Here is a 16,550-nt window from a genome sequence, read left to right as displayed (position 1 = left end):
CATCGATTTTATTTTAAAATCAATGCGTGATTGGTGGAAATTTTTCACTTTTCACGTTTTCACTTTAGAAAAAGTTACACAATCGACCCCCTGATGTGATACACATGTCTGATGTAATTATATACTGAACTTCGAAAAAAATATCCTCTTCAATTAGACATGGTCAAAATTTTATCATAAATATGGTATTTTACATTTCTTATATACTATATTATACATTTCACATCTTTTATATATAGTTATCATAGAATTAAAAAATTATTTTATACAGCAGATAGCACAATTATGACAAAATGCTAAGATCAAATGTAATAATTATTAAAAATATCAATAAAATAATACCAATTATTAAAAATCAATAAAAAATCAAATGTAATTAATAAAGAACAAAAGATTATAAAGTTGTTTTCCCATATCCCGTGTAAAATAACTTATAAAATAAAATAAAATAAAACATACCCCGTTATTATGCTTAATTTATTAATTATACTTATCTATTAAATATATTCTTATTAGTAAAACTTTTAAAATAACAATTTAAATTTGAAAATAACAATACACTTATAATACTAAAAAAATACTAGTTCTATCTATGGTTCAATGTAACTGTAAAGTAATTGTTAGTTATTAGCTCTTATATCAATAATTAAAATTAATCAATAATTAAAATAATTGAAATCAATAATTAAAATAATTAAATTATCAACAATAAAAAAGATAAAACATTGTCCATAGAGTATTAGTATTCGTAGTCTACTATTATGAAAAATTAATAAAATAAATATACATCAACGTGTACGAGAGCTACAAATTATACACCATAAAAATATTTTATATGCTCAAAATTTAAATAAGTTTTTTTATACGTAACTATCATAGTGTTATGTTTGTGTATGTGCTTTCTCTATTAATATATATCACAAAATAAAATAAATTAAAAACCAAACAGTGACTTAAGATCATTGAGAGTAAGCTTCATCCCAGCATTATTGTCGCCACTCAATACATTATGTGCTATCTCGAGCTTTCGCTCTTGCAAGGCTTTTATGCGTTCCTCTATTGTATCAGTACAAATAAATCTAAAAAGAAAATTACGCAATAATAAAACAGAAGGTCCATATAGAAATTAAACTAATGATTATTAATGACATTAAATTAATGATTATTAATAACTTTAAATTAAATTAATGATTATTAATGACATCAAATTAATGAATAATGATTACTAGTGACTTTAAATTAAATTAATGATGACAATACTAACTTGTAGATGTAGACATTTTTTGTTTGACCAAAGCGATAAATCCTATCTTGCGCCTGTGTCTCCAATTGTGGATTCCAATGAATGTCAAATAATAATAAATGATTGCCGCCTACCAAATTTAATCCTACTCCACCAGCAGTAAGTGAAAGCAACAAGATTCTTGGGCCGGAATTTTTACTATTAAAAGAATCCACTACACCCTAAAACAAAAAAGGCTTATAAATATATCCAGTTTTTTAAATTGAATACAAAAATTACATGTTTAAACAATAGCAAATATATCATCGGCATACTTGGCGGTCTTTGATAGCGACACTTCCGGTAAATTTGCTAAATGTGGCGCCTTTTATTGAAGACAAGTGCGATGCTATAATGTCTAATAGAGTGGCCCATTGTGAAACGATAATGAGTTTATCCTCATCCTTTTGTAAAATTTCTTTAACCATATTAAGCAAGATCCTCATCTGAATTACATATCATATTAATCGCTTGCAAATTTATGAAATTTTTTGCAAATTATATAATTGTTACTCACTTTAGAACTAATGCGATCATTATCAAATACTGGATTTTCAGCAGTAAGTAGGTTTCCAACTATTTTTTCATCAACATCGTTTTCCTCTTCCATATTATCAATTCCATTAAGCGATATGTTACTGACTCGTGACAATAAATCGGGATCAACATTCTCATCCATTATTCCACTTTGCTTCACGTCATCCTGATCCAACATCGCATGGATCAATGCCGGATGACAACATAATTGCCGTAATCGTAGTAAAAGCATCAAGATTTCGTGCGTTTTTACATCGGCATGCATTTTTAATAATTTGTTCTGAGCCTTCGTGAATTGCGTGTCTTTGTCTTAAAATAGAAAAATAAAAAATAGATAATGATTCTATGCATAAAAATGTATCAGTATATTTTTATTTATATTTTATTTTAGTGACTATACACATAAGTATAGTATTCTTATCTCAAATTCAATATTTAACTTACTTGGATTTGAAAGATAGGCAGGGGCATCATATTTTCCAGCATACAAATCATACATATGATCCTTCTCTGCTCTTTGAGCTAAGAACTGTGCAAACAGAGTACGAGAGTAAGCTAAAATTTTCTCGTATACTAGTTGTTCCTGCGGATCGAGTTTGACCGTCACTTCCTCGATAGATTTGTCGGGTAAAGTCTCCAAATCGCCTTTTGTTATTAATTCTTCCTTAGTTCTTCGTAACATCAAGGACTTCATGACTGTCGCCAATCTTTGATGGCCTGCAGCATTCTTGTTATCTACCCACCGCTTCCAAACGCGTAAATCATCAAATGGCGAGCACCTAAGAAACTTCAAAATAGAATATAAATCCAATGCTTTATTTTGTATAGGTGTACCAGTGAGAGCCCATCGATTCTTTGCCTTAAGTCCACAGACAGCTAAAGACGCTTGACTCTTATGATTTCTTACTATATGAGCTTCATCGAGTATCACCCTTCTCCAATTAATCTGTAAAAAAATTTTTAATTACGATTATATAAATTTCTGAATAAATCTCTTCTATTCATATTAATAAAATTTAAGATTGATGTTTTTATCAATTTATTAATTAAATGATACGTTTAAACACCAATATACCTTAAATAATGTAGATCCTGTTTTATGTTCTCGAGATAATATATTATACGTTGTAATAACTATATCATTTTTCGACAGGCGTTTAGGAACGCTCTCTCGATTGCTGCCATGATATATCTCGACGGACAACATACCGCGTTTGCATCTGTTTCGCACTTCATTATCCCATTGTGCCAATAAAGATGCAGGACATACTACTAGACTACCACCTTTATGATCTGCAAATAATCAGATACAATTTTATATCAATAAATTATATATAAAATATAATTATATACAAAATATATAAAAAATTTGTCATTAACTTAAATAATTTCACAAAGACAACAAATATTTAAAAAATATAGATTTCTGCCACATTGAAAATAAATAAATTTTCACATACATAAAGGTTTATGATTGTTACTCCACTCATCTTCGCTATCTTTGTTGTCATCACTTTCATCTGTTGAATCTTTTTGGTCAATAGTACTCATAATCAAAGATATCATAGTCAGTGTCTTACCTAAACCCATATCGTCAGCTGTAATAAAAAATAAAGTACAGAAAAATTATCAAATTTACAATATATCGTATTTAATATAAAATCGCTCACTTTGTAAGATATTTACCTAAAACGCCACCAGCCGGCTTTTGTTTTTCCCTCCACATAAGCCATTTAAGGGCGTGCTTCTGATGTGCCATTAACTGTATTTTTAATCCTCTTGGGTCTTCTGCTCTTTCATTTTCTGCCGGACGAGCTGCAAGTGATCCATGCAAATCATGTAATCGTTCAACCGTTAGAGCGAGCTCTCTATCTCTTGTCGCTTGTGCCTTCTTGCCCAATTCCCTTAATTCAGGAGATGTAGATGGTTTCATCAAATTATTAATATCCAAATATGAATCCGAATTTGAATCCGAATGATCCAAGTATGATTCATCTTTGACAAACAATGGCTCTTTTTTTATCAAATGGGATAAGGTATCTTTTGATACTTTATTGTCTTCCTTATTAAAGCTTTGCACCAAAGGTGTTCTTTCCATTTCGGCTATCAACTTTTCAATTTCTGTTTCTTTTTCACGTATACTTTCATACACTTTCTGTCCTCTGTCAGGTAATACTTCAATGTTTCCTTCAGTGAACAATGACTGAAAAAGATTTTTTATATTAAAAAAATTTTTGATATGCACAATTTATATTTATTTTATTAATTTAATTACGCAATTATTATATATAAAAGTAATGGTTTCTTTTTGTTTCTAAAATTTTACATTAACTTTAAGTAGAATTAGTATCATTTAAATAGAAATATTTACTTTTAAATTACTTAATTGAGTATTAAGTTGTTCCAATTTACAAGCCATAATTGCTCTTTTTTGTGCTACTAATGGATCTATATTTCCAACACCAATTTCTTTTTTTGCATAAGATACTGCTAGTTCAGATTCACTGTTTGGTGTCGCTCTTCCAGAACTGGAATCTACAAATGTAGATAGTATTTTCATATTTTTTTATATGAAATAATTATTCATCAATAAAAAATTAATAATACATATTTGATATTTTATAAATAAAAATACCTGAACCAAGTTCAACAGTTACATCATGAGAGGTTTCAATTTCCTGCATTTTACGATCTGATATTTCATGATCAATATTATCTTGTTTAACTGAATTATTGTTGTCAGTAAGTGATTCGTTAGAAGAATTAAGTTTTAATCCCTTTATGTCTTCTCTAGTGTTATCATGACTAATGTCCTTCCTTTTCCTATTACTGTGTACAATTGGTGAATAGGAAGGTAAAGAATCTGTAAAATGATATATGAGTTAAAATTCTGTGATATTAGTAATAAACAAACTAAAATAAAATACCATGATCTGTATCTGCAACATCTCTACCTATATCAGAATCATTAAATGTATGATATTCTTGTTCTTGACTCTTATTACTGTCTGACTCAGAATCTGTTATTGTGTTCTTTCCCTGAACTATGCGTTTAATCAAGCGAACAACTGGTGTATTTTTTTCTTCTTCTTCTTCTTCTTCATCATCATCATCATCAGTAAATTTATGTCTGTATATTTCCAAAAAAAATGTTCATATTCATATTCATTAATATTTGTTTAATAGAAAAATTAACATGTAATTATATTTATTACACATAATTCAATATATGTATATAATAAAAAAATAGAGAGAATATAGATATTAAGAGAATGTATTATTTGAGAATTCTCTCTCTCCCAAGTAAACATTATGAAAAATTCGACATTGAGTCTATCACAGCGAATATAATAAATCAATTATTAAATAAAATAAAAAAATATAGAAATTTGTATCTAGCAAAAATAATTCTAAAGATAATTCTAAAAATAAATAAAATAATATAAATATGCATACACACTTTAATATCTCCTTGTGCTAAATAAGTCGAAAAAGAATACATTTTTTTATATATAGAATTTTTTTTAACATTTAAATATTTATTCGAGAAATCTTTAAAAATTCTTTAAATAATATTTATATTCTTGCCATTCCAGATTTCTAAATATTTTGCAAAATATTCTAAGATTTTTTTATCAATTTTTATAGTTCTTGTATATATTTATTAGTCTATAAAAATATGGCAACGGATAAAGCGTCCTTGATGGATTTTCAATTCAAAAACGAAAATCTTTACAAAAAATAATTCTATATATATCTATTTAATTATTCTATATATCGATTATATTACTGATTTGCTGTGTCCAGAAATCAAATATAGAATATTTCGTCAGAGAATTGAGAAATTATACAATATATATAATAATAAAATTATAAAATAAATATCATATAATTCTAATTGTAAATTTGTTTTTTCAACATCACTTTTGCATAAGAAAATATATTCTATACTGGATAGTGTCACAATTCCTTTGTCAATATGAGACTATTCTCGCGTAACTACATCATCAGAGATGTCAAAACAATAATGGAATACTCACGTTTTCGGCGGCGTCGAGTATTCCGAAACATCGACATCTTCCTCATAACTTTCATCAATGACAAAGGCACGTTTGTCGAGTGTATCAGAATTCTCGACAAAGTCCTCCTCGTCGGTATCAGAAATTATAATAGAATCGCCGTCTAATCGGTATCTCGAAGAATTTCGCCATTCCGTAAAGCTATTCTCCATTGTTCACTGTTTTGCGACTCGAATACCTTGTATGCGTTCAATCGTCTTGTCGTATTGTCGACTTCTGTTCGTTTCTTGTTTTGCGACGAATTGTACAGACACGTTACCGGTCCGCACGTGAGACACATGCATTTTAAATCTGCTACCAACCATAATTTATACTCAAGATGAGTAAATGACAGTTGGTATTATTTGACATATAGTTCAATTGACCAATCGGAGCAAAGAAATTTTTGTCCACTTCGTCCTGATTGGTCAATCGAGAAGAATCATGTAAGTTCTCAATCTATGTTTTCACATGTTCTCAGTCCAATTTTTCATATATATAGAAGTTTATAATCTATGTATAGTCAGTGACTATCAGTCATATGTCTAAAAGTCTAAATAGTATACAGCAGTAAGCAATACATGAGTAGATGACAGATGTGTCTGTAATAATCTGTAATAAATTATTATCGCATGAAAAAAGGTTAAATAATATTTTTGAGAATTAAATTGATTCCAGAAAAATTACATTTATAATGGAATAGGTATTTGTAAATAATGGCAGCCCTAATGAAGAAACGAGTGTTAGCTGAATTTACTCAAAGTCAGGTAATTAGAATATTATATATCGCATACTGGGTTTTTTCTTTATAAAATATAAGTAAATTATGATTTTGTTATTAATCATAAAATTTTTAACTGCAGGTTATAAATGAACCGCCAACTAAACGATTAAAAACACTAAGGTTATTGTCAACAACTGGTGCAAAAAACGGTTCCGAAGGCAGTTCAGCATTAGCCTATATAGAATGTCTTGAGAAATGTAAGAGTGGAAATGATGCATTACAATTACTTGTTCGTATCTCGGATTCTATAGCATACATAGCACCGGAGGATGTTCCTATAGCTGTAAAGAAATTGACAGAAAGATTTGTTGTTGAGAGCGAAGCTGCAGTTCGAGCTAAAATTTTATGGGTATTTGCTGAATTGGGAGAAGTAACACCAGATACAGTGGAAAAGGCAAAAATTGTAAATGAAACGGCTGAACTTTTAAGAAATGAGGAATCCCATAGAGTAAAGAGTCAGGGGTTAGCAACATTATTAAAATTGGGTGATTATCAAAGGTATATAATTCCTTATCTCATTTATATCTCTTTCATTTGTTTTTTTCACTTTTTTTACAAGAAGCAATTATTACATATATACAATTAGAATTAATCTCAAAAACAATATTTGTTTATATTAATGATAAGTTAATCAGAGCATTTTATGTTTTTGTTTTTTTCAGGACACTTGTATTAAAAATTGCACAAGAGCATCTGCCTGATACATGGCATGGTGTTCAAACACGATGTCTTTCCATCATTGGACGTTATCTAACAGCAAATCAAACAGCTGCTGATGATACTTTAACATTAATTGGCAATTATGCTCGTTCTCAAGATCCAAGAGTGCGTGCTCAAGCTTTTGAAACCATGGCAGAACTGCACTCTCATAGAGGTTGCAGACTTCCAGCAAGTTTCTTTAGGGAAGCGTGTGCAGCTCTTCGAGATGATTATGAAATTGTACGCCGAGTTGTCTTGAAACTTATCTGGCTTTTGGGCAGAGAATATCCAGAAAAGTCAGTAACATTAGAGATATAAATATATTTAAAAAGTAATTTTTTTGATATATAAATCTATTTTACATATGTAAATTTACTCTTACAGTATTGTTGTTGGATTTGATGGAGAAGATATACGTATGGTGGATTGTGCTTTTTCACAAATTTGCAGTCTCATGGGTGATTTATCGCCTCGTGTGAGAGCTTCAGCAATGTCTCTTTTAGGAACCATGAAAAATGTATCTTGTCGTTATATAGAACAAGCATTGGATAAAAAACAAAAAATAGCTGATGCAGACAGACCCGAAGTTGAAGAGAAAAGTGGATCTTGTGGGGCATTTATTCATGGTTTAGAAGATGAATTTTTAGAAGTAATTTTACCATCCATAAATATAAACTTTTTACTGATATATTTAAATAATATTATAATCGAGAATTCATTTTTCAATTCAATTTTATTGCGGTTATTTAATGATTGCTTTCTATATTGATTATTTTTTGCAACTAAACTATATTTTAGGTAAGAACTGCAGCGGTTGAAGCGCTCTGCATGCTTTCATTAGAACAGCCGAGTATAGCTAGAATTTCATTGGACTTTATGGTGGACATGTTCAATGATGAAATTCAGGACGTTAGATTAAGAGCTATCGAATCTTTGAAAAAAATGTCATCAAGCGTGACTCTTCGGGAAGATCAATTGGAAACAATTTTAGGCGCGTTGGAAGATTTCTCAGGGGAAGTGAGAGAAGGTCTGCACGCTATGCTGGCTGCTAGTCATCTAGCCACCACAAATTGTCTTTACATGTGCGTTAATCGTTTGCTGGACAATCTGACTCGTTACCCTCAGGATAGAGAAAGCATCAGGAGTTGTCTGGCGGCATTAGGCGCGTCACATCCGTACTTAACGTTGCCTCTAGTACCGCAACTTCTCGGCCGACATCCTTTCTTCGACACACCCGAACCGGATGTAGACGAACCGTCCTGTATCCTTTTTTATATTTTCATTGCGTAAATATCGTCTTAGGACGGCATTCATAATTTCGTTCTAGGTTTTAAAATTGCATTCAATATGCATCCTTAATTTTATTATAACAGATGCAAGTGTGCTCGTTTTAATATTCAACGCCGCGTTACATTGTCCAAGTATGCACGCTTTATTTACGGAACATGCCTCCAAGCATTATCACTATTTGCGCGATACTATGCCGCATCTAGTTCCACGATTACGACCAGCACTTACGAGCGGCTCAGGAATTAAGATGGAAGATATGGATAACGAAGAGAATAAGGATAAACGTGGCCGAGAGTTTTTGGAGAAGATGGTAGCTGGAATTGAGAATGCCAGACCAGGAGGCAAAGTTCACACACAGCTTTTGGAAGCCGCGGCGATTGACCTTGATCGTTTAGCAGAGATGGATCATCACATGGAAGGTGCAGCGCGTTTCACCGCTCTATATATTCGATGTCTGCTGTTGCTGAAGTCCGTTCTCAAAGAATTTTCCATCTTATCGGGGACGTCTGTCTCGGCCAGTCCAATACCAAATACTAGCAACAACATTTCCGTTCTTCTTCAACACGCGCAAAAGTACGTGTTTTTCAACACACATTCATCGAAAGTCGTTTTGTTACACTGTATAAAGAATTTTCATATAATAAGTAACGTTATGCTTATAAATGTGTCATTTTCGCATTTTATTTTTTAGATTACAACGCTTGTTTAGTGGATTAGGTGAAACTGAAATGATATTGGCCAATGATATGTGGTTGAAAGTACTATCTATAGAATTGGTCAGAGTGACCAAGAGTGCGACCGGTAGCGCGTTACCACTGGCTCGTCATTTTCTATCGGAAGCCGACGCTTTGCCTCAAGATACATCGAGACTACCGCCATTTTCCAAAGCTCTGGTATTACAAATACCTAGTCTAGCGGATGTAAAGCCAGGTTCCTTGACTCGGCTCCTGCTACCGTTGCTCTTGACGCCGATGGCGCAAGGAGATGAACGATTGCCAAGGCCATCGGCAACAACACGTTTTTGTCGAGCGCATATCGAGGAACCAAGGGGCGACGCCGACGCTGCGTTAAAGTTCACGGGCGGTCTTTTATTAGGAATCCCTCTGAACGCCAAGATATTGAACCTACGCGATCCAGCTACACTACGAATAAAGCTGAGGCATCCGGATCAACAAGTGCAATTATTATTACCGCGACAGTCGGACTTGCGTATGCAGCATTCCGATCAGAAAGATTATAGATTGAGAACGACGGTTCTTCTATCGCATCAAGTTTGGATGGAGCCTTGTAATGTAGAGATTTCTCTTGCATTATTGGTGCCATCGTCATCGATTTGTACACATCCGCCTTTAGATGACCCATGCATAATTGATCTATGTAAACCCACTAAGGTATCAATTGCACCGAAAGCCATTAAAAGAGGCATATGATTATACATTATTATTACAATAATCATCTGTATACTTCTCTTTTCAATAGTTTATTTTGTACATGTCTTTATAGATTCAAATTTAATATTTTATTCTATTTTTCACTTGAGTGAGAAATAGCAATAAAAAGTATAAGATAATAATTGTATTTTGTCATTACCTCTCGCTTAATACAAACAATCAAGTAGCATTCATTCGTCTATGCTCGAATTATAATATTGAATTAATTTCTCGATTTGAATATTTTATTATAAAATCTAATTTTGTTCTCATTTATTACAACAGTACAAGGTATATAATATAGAACATATTTTTTTTTTTTTTTTTTTTTTTATCATAAAAAGTATCTTTCTGAATATAAAACAATACGCATACAATTCGTAATTACATCATTCTTGGCTTCTATTCAGTGTGAATGATATATAATAATTTTAAAAATAAATTAGCCGCGCAACCGTACTTTATTCACCTCCAACTAGAGAACGAGCTGCCGCTGAAACAAAATAATTATTATTTGTATTTTTACATGTTTTTTCTTCCATTATCAATATTGTGTGACCGATTTAAAATCGATTAATAATTTAAAATTCATTAATATTAATATAAATCCTACATACGCAGTGAATGTAGGTTTCTCTGGTTCTGGATTCTTTTGGGCTAAGCTACCAAAACTGAGACCACCCGATTGATTGGCCAAAGATTCAAATGTACTACTGCCTGATACTTCTCCGAATACTTTTGGCATGTTTTCCATTGTAGAACCACCTTGCATAACGGATGCACTTCCAAATCCTATTTAGAAAATTATGTTTTATTATGCTAGGTTTGCGGAACGATGTAATTAACTATCTAACATTTAGAATTAATTTTTGTTTCATAAGAATATTGTATACACATTTTTTAGTTAAATTTAATGCAATTAATAATAAGATTCTCCTCTCTTTTTTACTCGTATGAAAATCTTTGAAGATAGGAATGTCAAATGTTACGTATTCGCGTATATTTTGAAAATATAATATAAAAACTATAGTTTTATATATATATGTATGTATGTATGTATGTATGTATGTATATATATATATATATATATACCTATCCCAGGAGACTCAAACGTAGGAGCTGAACCAAAACTACTTCCGAAAACAGGCTTTGACCCTCCGAAGATTGGCGATGAACCAAAGACTGGTTTGGTGCCGAAGGTAGAAGCCTGTCCGAAAGCGGCTTGATTACCGCCAAGTACAGGTTGCTGTATTGGAGACGTGTTAGGCATAGTAGATCTGAAGACATTCGTGTTCGCGGAAGTACCGATCAACGGAGACGCGTTACTCGTCGCACCACCAAATGGAGAAATAGTTGGAGAGGTGTTTGTCGCTCCGCCGAACATGATCCCGGATTTCGGTGTACCGGTGTCGAATACAGATCCCGAGGGAGATGCTGATGTACCGAACGCATTACCCCCAAAGATATTTCCACTCGGGGGAGATAACGGTGCCGATCCGAAGATGGAGTTCATACTGTTGCCTCCGAATATAGAAGTATTGGAGGATGTTGGAGCGGGCACGTTGGAGAACACAGAACTCGGGCTATTACCAAACGGCGTTGACGCAGGATTGATTATTGGCTTCCCAAAGACGTTCATCGCAGACGGCGAGGATATCTGAACGTTCGGGAATTGTGCATTTGACACAGGAGATGCTATCGGGCTGTTTTTACCGAAAGCCGGCGTGATCGAGACTGCTGCTGCTGTCGCCGCCACCGTCGTTGTCATCGTCGTCGTCGATGTCGTCGCCGTAGGAATGCCGAATGGAATTGTACCCGCAGAGGTACTATTGGGATTAATTCCAAAGCTCGTGGCTGATATACTGGTGACGGTACTTTCACCAAACGTTGGCTTATTTAAGGAACTCTGGAAAGGAGCCGGAGTGCTGCTACTGACAGATGTTGCCGATGAAGAAGCGATAGTAATACCGGCGGACGTGTTCGACGCGAATCCACTGAACACCGATGCGGTCGATGCCGGAGTTGACGTTCCAAATGTAGGTGTAATCGACGGAAAAGCGACTGCACCAAAGTTCGTCGTTGTAGCAGGCAGTGTCGTACTCGTCATTTCTGGAAGAGCACTCTTTATGAGAGCTTGGCCGCCGAATATCGATGTCGCAGATAATGAAGTTGGAGGAACCTGAGTAGCTATGGATCCAAAATTAAGTGCTTTCGCTTCTGACGTGGTGATTTTCTCAATGGTGACCGGGTTGATGGATGGTACCTCCATCGATTTACGTTGAGCGATGCTAGGATCTACAATACTGATAGTAAGTCCGCCGATAGTTGTAATAGGTGTAACAGCAGTCATCGTGGGAGCCTGTGTTGTTATAACAGGAGCCAGCGCAGCAAAACTCGGGGAAGTCGCGATCGTGTTTATCTTTCCGTCGACGTTGTTGTTCGAGTTCGTCGGTTGAAGAGTCAATGACAGAATCGAAAAATCTATCGGTGTTTGCAGTGGTGTTTGAACCGCCGGTGCGGATGGTTCCACGGGTGGTTTCGCATAAGCGAAGGACAGAGTCGCCGTGTCGAGCGCAATTCCAGAAGATGAATTCTTCGTAACAGATGGAACTGCGTTAGCGAAACTGAATGTAGCAGCAGCGTCTGTTTTCACGGCTGGTGCTACGGAGAGCGATGGAAGATTACGAGTAATTCCAATACGAGCAGCCTCCACTAACGGATATTCCGTTGATAACACATCCTTCAATATTCCAGTTGAGGCTAAAGCGGATTCCGCGACTTTAGGGATGCTATCGTTGATCGTAGATTCTTTATTGCTTCTAATAGTTGCATCTATAATAGGAGATTTTGGAAAAATGGTATCTTGAGCTTTCAGCGCTGGCGTTCCAAACGTGATAGACGACGGAAAGTTAACATTAAGATCCTGCTTCGGTTTGGACTGGGATGTTATGGAAGCTGCTGTTAGAATAGGCTTCTTATCCGTTTGTTTAACAGACATCGCGGGCGAAAAAGAAACGGTTGCAGGAAGCGGCTTCTGCTGAGTTGTTTTGTTCTGAGTAACAATACTATTGTTCGTATCAGACGAACCGATTCTCGCAACGATACTATTTAACGAAGCAAGGGGATTCTGTGGCTTAATCTGCTTTTCGACCACTGTCTGCTGCTTGACGACGGTACTTTGTTTAACAATTGGTGGTTCGGTCTTGGTCTTAGCCTCAGTGACCGCAGGACTGAGAGACGCTAGGGAAGACAGTGTGGCTTTTAAACGATCTTGAATCGGTGACGGATTTTCCGGCTTGATAGTTCTCGGGGAGGATAGGTCGGTGAGCAATGCCTTTAGCTTGATTTGCTTTTCACGCGTGAAACTTAAAGTTCTCGAGGCGATGGTTTTACAATGAACGTCAATAACGTCGGTTTTTCGTACGGTCGATGATTTTTCATGCGAATTCAAATGTAAATTCACCATCGAACGATTGAGACTGGATATATCACCAGTCGTGTACTGCGCTGAGCGATTGTGAGATTTCCACCGTCGCGAAATTTTCTCGAGCTTCTCTTTTTCTTTCATAATAATCTTGTTATGAATCAGAAGATTCTGATACACGTATTCCAAGCTAGGAATCTTCATCTTCGACCTCTGCTGTGCTTTATGATCCGACCATTCCAGATCCAAAATTTTACTAACTTGATTGAGCTGCGTCTGGGTGTAATAATAACATCGTTGTAGTTCTGCTATCTTACTGTTATCGTTGCAATTTCTTCCAGTAATGTCGGTAGTAGCTGCATTCTTTGATTTAGTTTCTTCGACCCATGCAAACGATTGAAGTAACAGAGCCTTTAAGTATGCTATATCACTGGACAAACTATTAGTAGTGTCTTTCAAATCTCTCAAGAATTGTTCTATGACGGCGGATGTCTCTCCGAGTCGTTTCTTTTCTTCGTCCGTGCCACATTCCCATACTTGCGATTCCAATCTATTTCGTAATTCTTTCTCGAACAATACTTGCTCTTGCAAATAAGCTCGCATTCGTATACCGTCATCTATAGAAGCTTTCTGTTCTATCACTTGCGGCGAGCTTGCTTCTTTATCTATTACTACTGATTTAGTTTCTGTTTTTGTAGGTTCTAGCACTGTTTCTTTGGATACAACGGGCTTTGTGATCACGAGTGGCGCTGTCTTTTCTTCTTGTAACTTCGGTTGTATTGTCGGCTGCTCTACAGGTTGTTGAAAGAATCCTGCTGCTTTCAGAGAATCGCCAAATATATTCGTCATCGGAGCGGTCTTTGATCGTTCAGGCACGATCTCCGGTTGCTTCGGACGTGGTGTACTGGTCACCGCAGAGTTCATAGTAAATGATACTTCCGTGGACAAAGTACTAGGCTGCAACGGAATTGGTGCCGTAATAATCTCCGTAGGACGTACATTGATGGCGGGACAATTGGGTGCCAAGTTGACCATGTGAAAGCTACACAATTGTCCAGATGTTCCAAGAATATGTAAAATGGGGACTGGATGTGGCAATGTGGACTCTGTACCCCATGGTAATTTGTTAGTTGGAGATTTATCCACAGCTAGACCCATAGGATAAATTTCCGTGGTTCTCATCAAAGGCAATTGAGCCCTACCACTATCAACCAATTGCCATTGATTCCAATTTGCGCCTCCATCTATAGTTCCTAACACAGCTATCTCACTACTGGTGCTACTACCCGCTATGATAAGTCCCCATTCTGGCACATGCTCAAAATAATAACGAAGAACACTTCCTTCTCCCTCGGCGTCAGGAAAACCATATGTGATATCTTCATAACATGTAAATGTAGCGTTTACTTCTCCTTTTGGTGCATCAATGATGAGAACATTTGTGTGTCGTTCGCTGTTCAGATACGCAGCACAGAATTGATAATTACTAATCCACAATATACTAATCACTTCTCCAATAGATGGCAAGGGACCCGCGATAGTTCTAGCAACTTTCAAGGTATCTGGTTTCAGTTGTACAATATCTCCATTTCTGCAACCTACTGCTACTTGTTTGCCTTTGGGACTCCAGGCTGCACACAGAGCCTGTGGTTCGTTCGAGATTTTTGACAGTACAGATATTTTTGGTACAGAATTTTCTCTTGCTTCTTCATCTACTTTTATTTGGAAACTGCCAATAGTACAATTACTAGTGACAGTGCAAAGCATTGTAGGTACAGTAGGATTCCATCGTATATCCATCACATAACTGTCTAAATTGTTGGATGATGTTATTTCAAGTAACAAGTTAAGAATCTGAAAATTAATATATTGATTAATAATGAAACATATTCAATTTAAAAATATCTATAACATAGTAGTAATTTAAAATTTTCAAGACTTGAAAAATTATACGTGCATACATTTCTAACTAGTGAATTGGCATCATATATAAATATTGTAGGCTTCAGTGCTACTGCTACAGCAATATAATTATAATCACAATTAATTGCAATTTTTGATATAACGCCTGGTAATTGAAGTTCTATCTTCCATTTTGCATTATTCTCCTCTGCTGGTTTTAAGACAGTAATTTTATCATCATGTCCAACATAAAGTAATCCTCGTTTTTTGTCAGCCACAAGAAGATTACATGCGGTAGGAATATATGCAGGAGTTTTTAAATCAAATATTTGGGATGTATTTGATTGTTTAAATAGAAATTCCTGAAATAAGAACAATAATGAATAAGAGTTGATAACCATTTGCACTTACATACATACATATATATATATATATTTACTTTATAGTATTTAACAAAAATTTGCTATTTGATTTTTATATATCGAAAACAAACATTACATAAACCTTTTAAAAATTATTTATCGCATTTAAAGACTTTGTTAAGCAATAAATTGATATACACATACTTATATAATCTAATTTTAGTCTAATATTTAGACGCTTTAAAGGTCACTATGTCATTTGTACAAATATCTATTAAATGTTCATACAATCAACAAAAAAATAATTTATTTCGTGAGAGAAAACGAGTTAAAAGAATATAAAATAGATGATTGTAAGTAATTGCGTGTGTGATATAGTTTTCAATCAAAATGAAAATATTTAATACATTCGCGCCGGTTTTACTACGATCTACTAGACATATGATTTCTGTTATAATAAAGTAACGCATGATACCTGCACATATATTGGATCCGGAGCTGTCTTCATTTCTAGATGTTTGACAATGTTTTCTCATAAATAACGAATAATGACAATAAATGAGATCAACGTATATCCAATGCGGAATACACGTTTTAACCAAACTTCAACAGATCCAACAAGCACTAAAACACAATTTTCATGATAGCAGCGCAATATTTTAGATTGCGAAAATATAAAATGGTCGCATTCACAATAATGCATTAAACCTGTATCACACTGTGCATTGAAAATTTGTCCCATCTTGATTGACCAATAAAAATACAGTAAATTTTTCTGAGCA

The 16,550-nt window shown here is 34.4% G+C and overlaps 3 protein-coding genes across 4 annotated transcripts; 1 reads left to right on the top strand and 2 right to left on the bottom strand.

The window, feature by feature from the left end:
* Positions 1 to 595: 595 nt before the first annotated feature.
* On the bottom strand, positions 596 to 6,189 carry lds (transcription termination factor lodestar). 2 transcript variants are annotated; one of them, XM_029302387.2, is made up of 12 exons: positions 5,860 to 6,189; positions 4,747 to 4,949; positions 4,455 to 4,682; positions 4,191 to 4,354; positions 3,506 to 4,022; positions 3,280 to 3,417; positions 2,895 to 3,112; positions 2,264 to 2,765; positions 1,800 to 2,128; positions 1,558 to 1,728; positions 1,265 to 1,464; positions 596 to 1,079 (listed from the first exon to the last, which is right to left on the bottom strand). In XM_029302387.2, the coding sequence occupies exons 1-12, from the start codon at positions 6,048 to 6,050 to the stop codon at positions 935 to 937; spliced, it is 3,006 nt and encodes a 1,001-aa protein (XP_029158220.1). In that variant the 5' UTR covers positions 6,051 to 6,189; the 3' UTR covers positions 596 to 934. The 2 variants fall into 2 exon arrangements, with proteins under 2 accessions (XP_029158220.1, XP_029158221.1); XM_029302388.2 differs by having other exon boundaries at positions 597 to 1,079; positions 4,774 to 4,949.
* Positions 6,190 to 6,394: 205 nt separating this feature from the next.
* IntS4 (integrator complex subunit 4) lies at positions 6,395 to 10,223 on the top strand. The gene is made up of 7 exons (XM_029302470.1): positions 6,395 to 6,644; positions 6,741 to 7,159; positions 7,324 to 7,656; positions 7,745 to 8,009; positions 8,159 to 8,621; positions 8,734 to 9,223; positions 9,342 to 10,223. Exons 1-7 carry the CDS (start codon positions 6,594 to 6,596, stop codon positions 10,078 to 10,080), a joined length of 2,760 nt encoding a protein of 919 aa, XP_029158303.1. The 5' UTR covers positions 6,395 to 6,593; the 3' UTR covers positions 10,081 to 10,223.
* Positions 9,683 to 16,463, bottom strand: Nup214 (nuclear pore complex protein Nup214). The gene is made up of 5 exons (XM_029302469.2): positions 16,244 to 16,463; positions 15,466 to 15,768; positions 11,173 to 15,358; positions 10,698 to 10,872; positions 9,683 to 10,573 (listed from the first exon to the last, which is right to left on the bottom strand). The coding sequence occupies exons 1-5, from the start codon at positions 16,274 to 16,276 to the stop codon at positions 10,546 to 10,548; spliced, it is 4,725 nt and encodes a 1,574-aa protein (XP_029158302.2). The 5' UTR covers positions 16,277 to 16,463; the 3' UTR covers positions 9,683 to 10,545.
* Positions 16,464 to 16,550: the final 87 nt, after the last annotated feature.

This window comes from Nylanderia fulva, unplaced genomic scaffold, assembly GCF_048542155.1.
Source record: "Nylanderia fulva isolate GAGA-0341 unplaced genomic scaffold, ASM4854215v1 Scaffold30, whole genome shotgun sequence".
NCBI lineage: Eukaryota > Metazoa > Arthropoda > Insecta > Hymenoptera > Formicidae > Nylanderia > Nylanderia fulva.
Note: the sequence above shows the minus strand (reverse complement) of the source record. Positions and strands in the feature narration are given on the sequence as shown.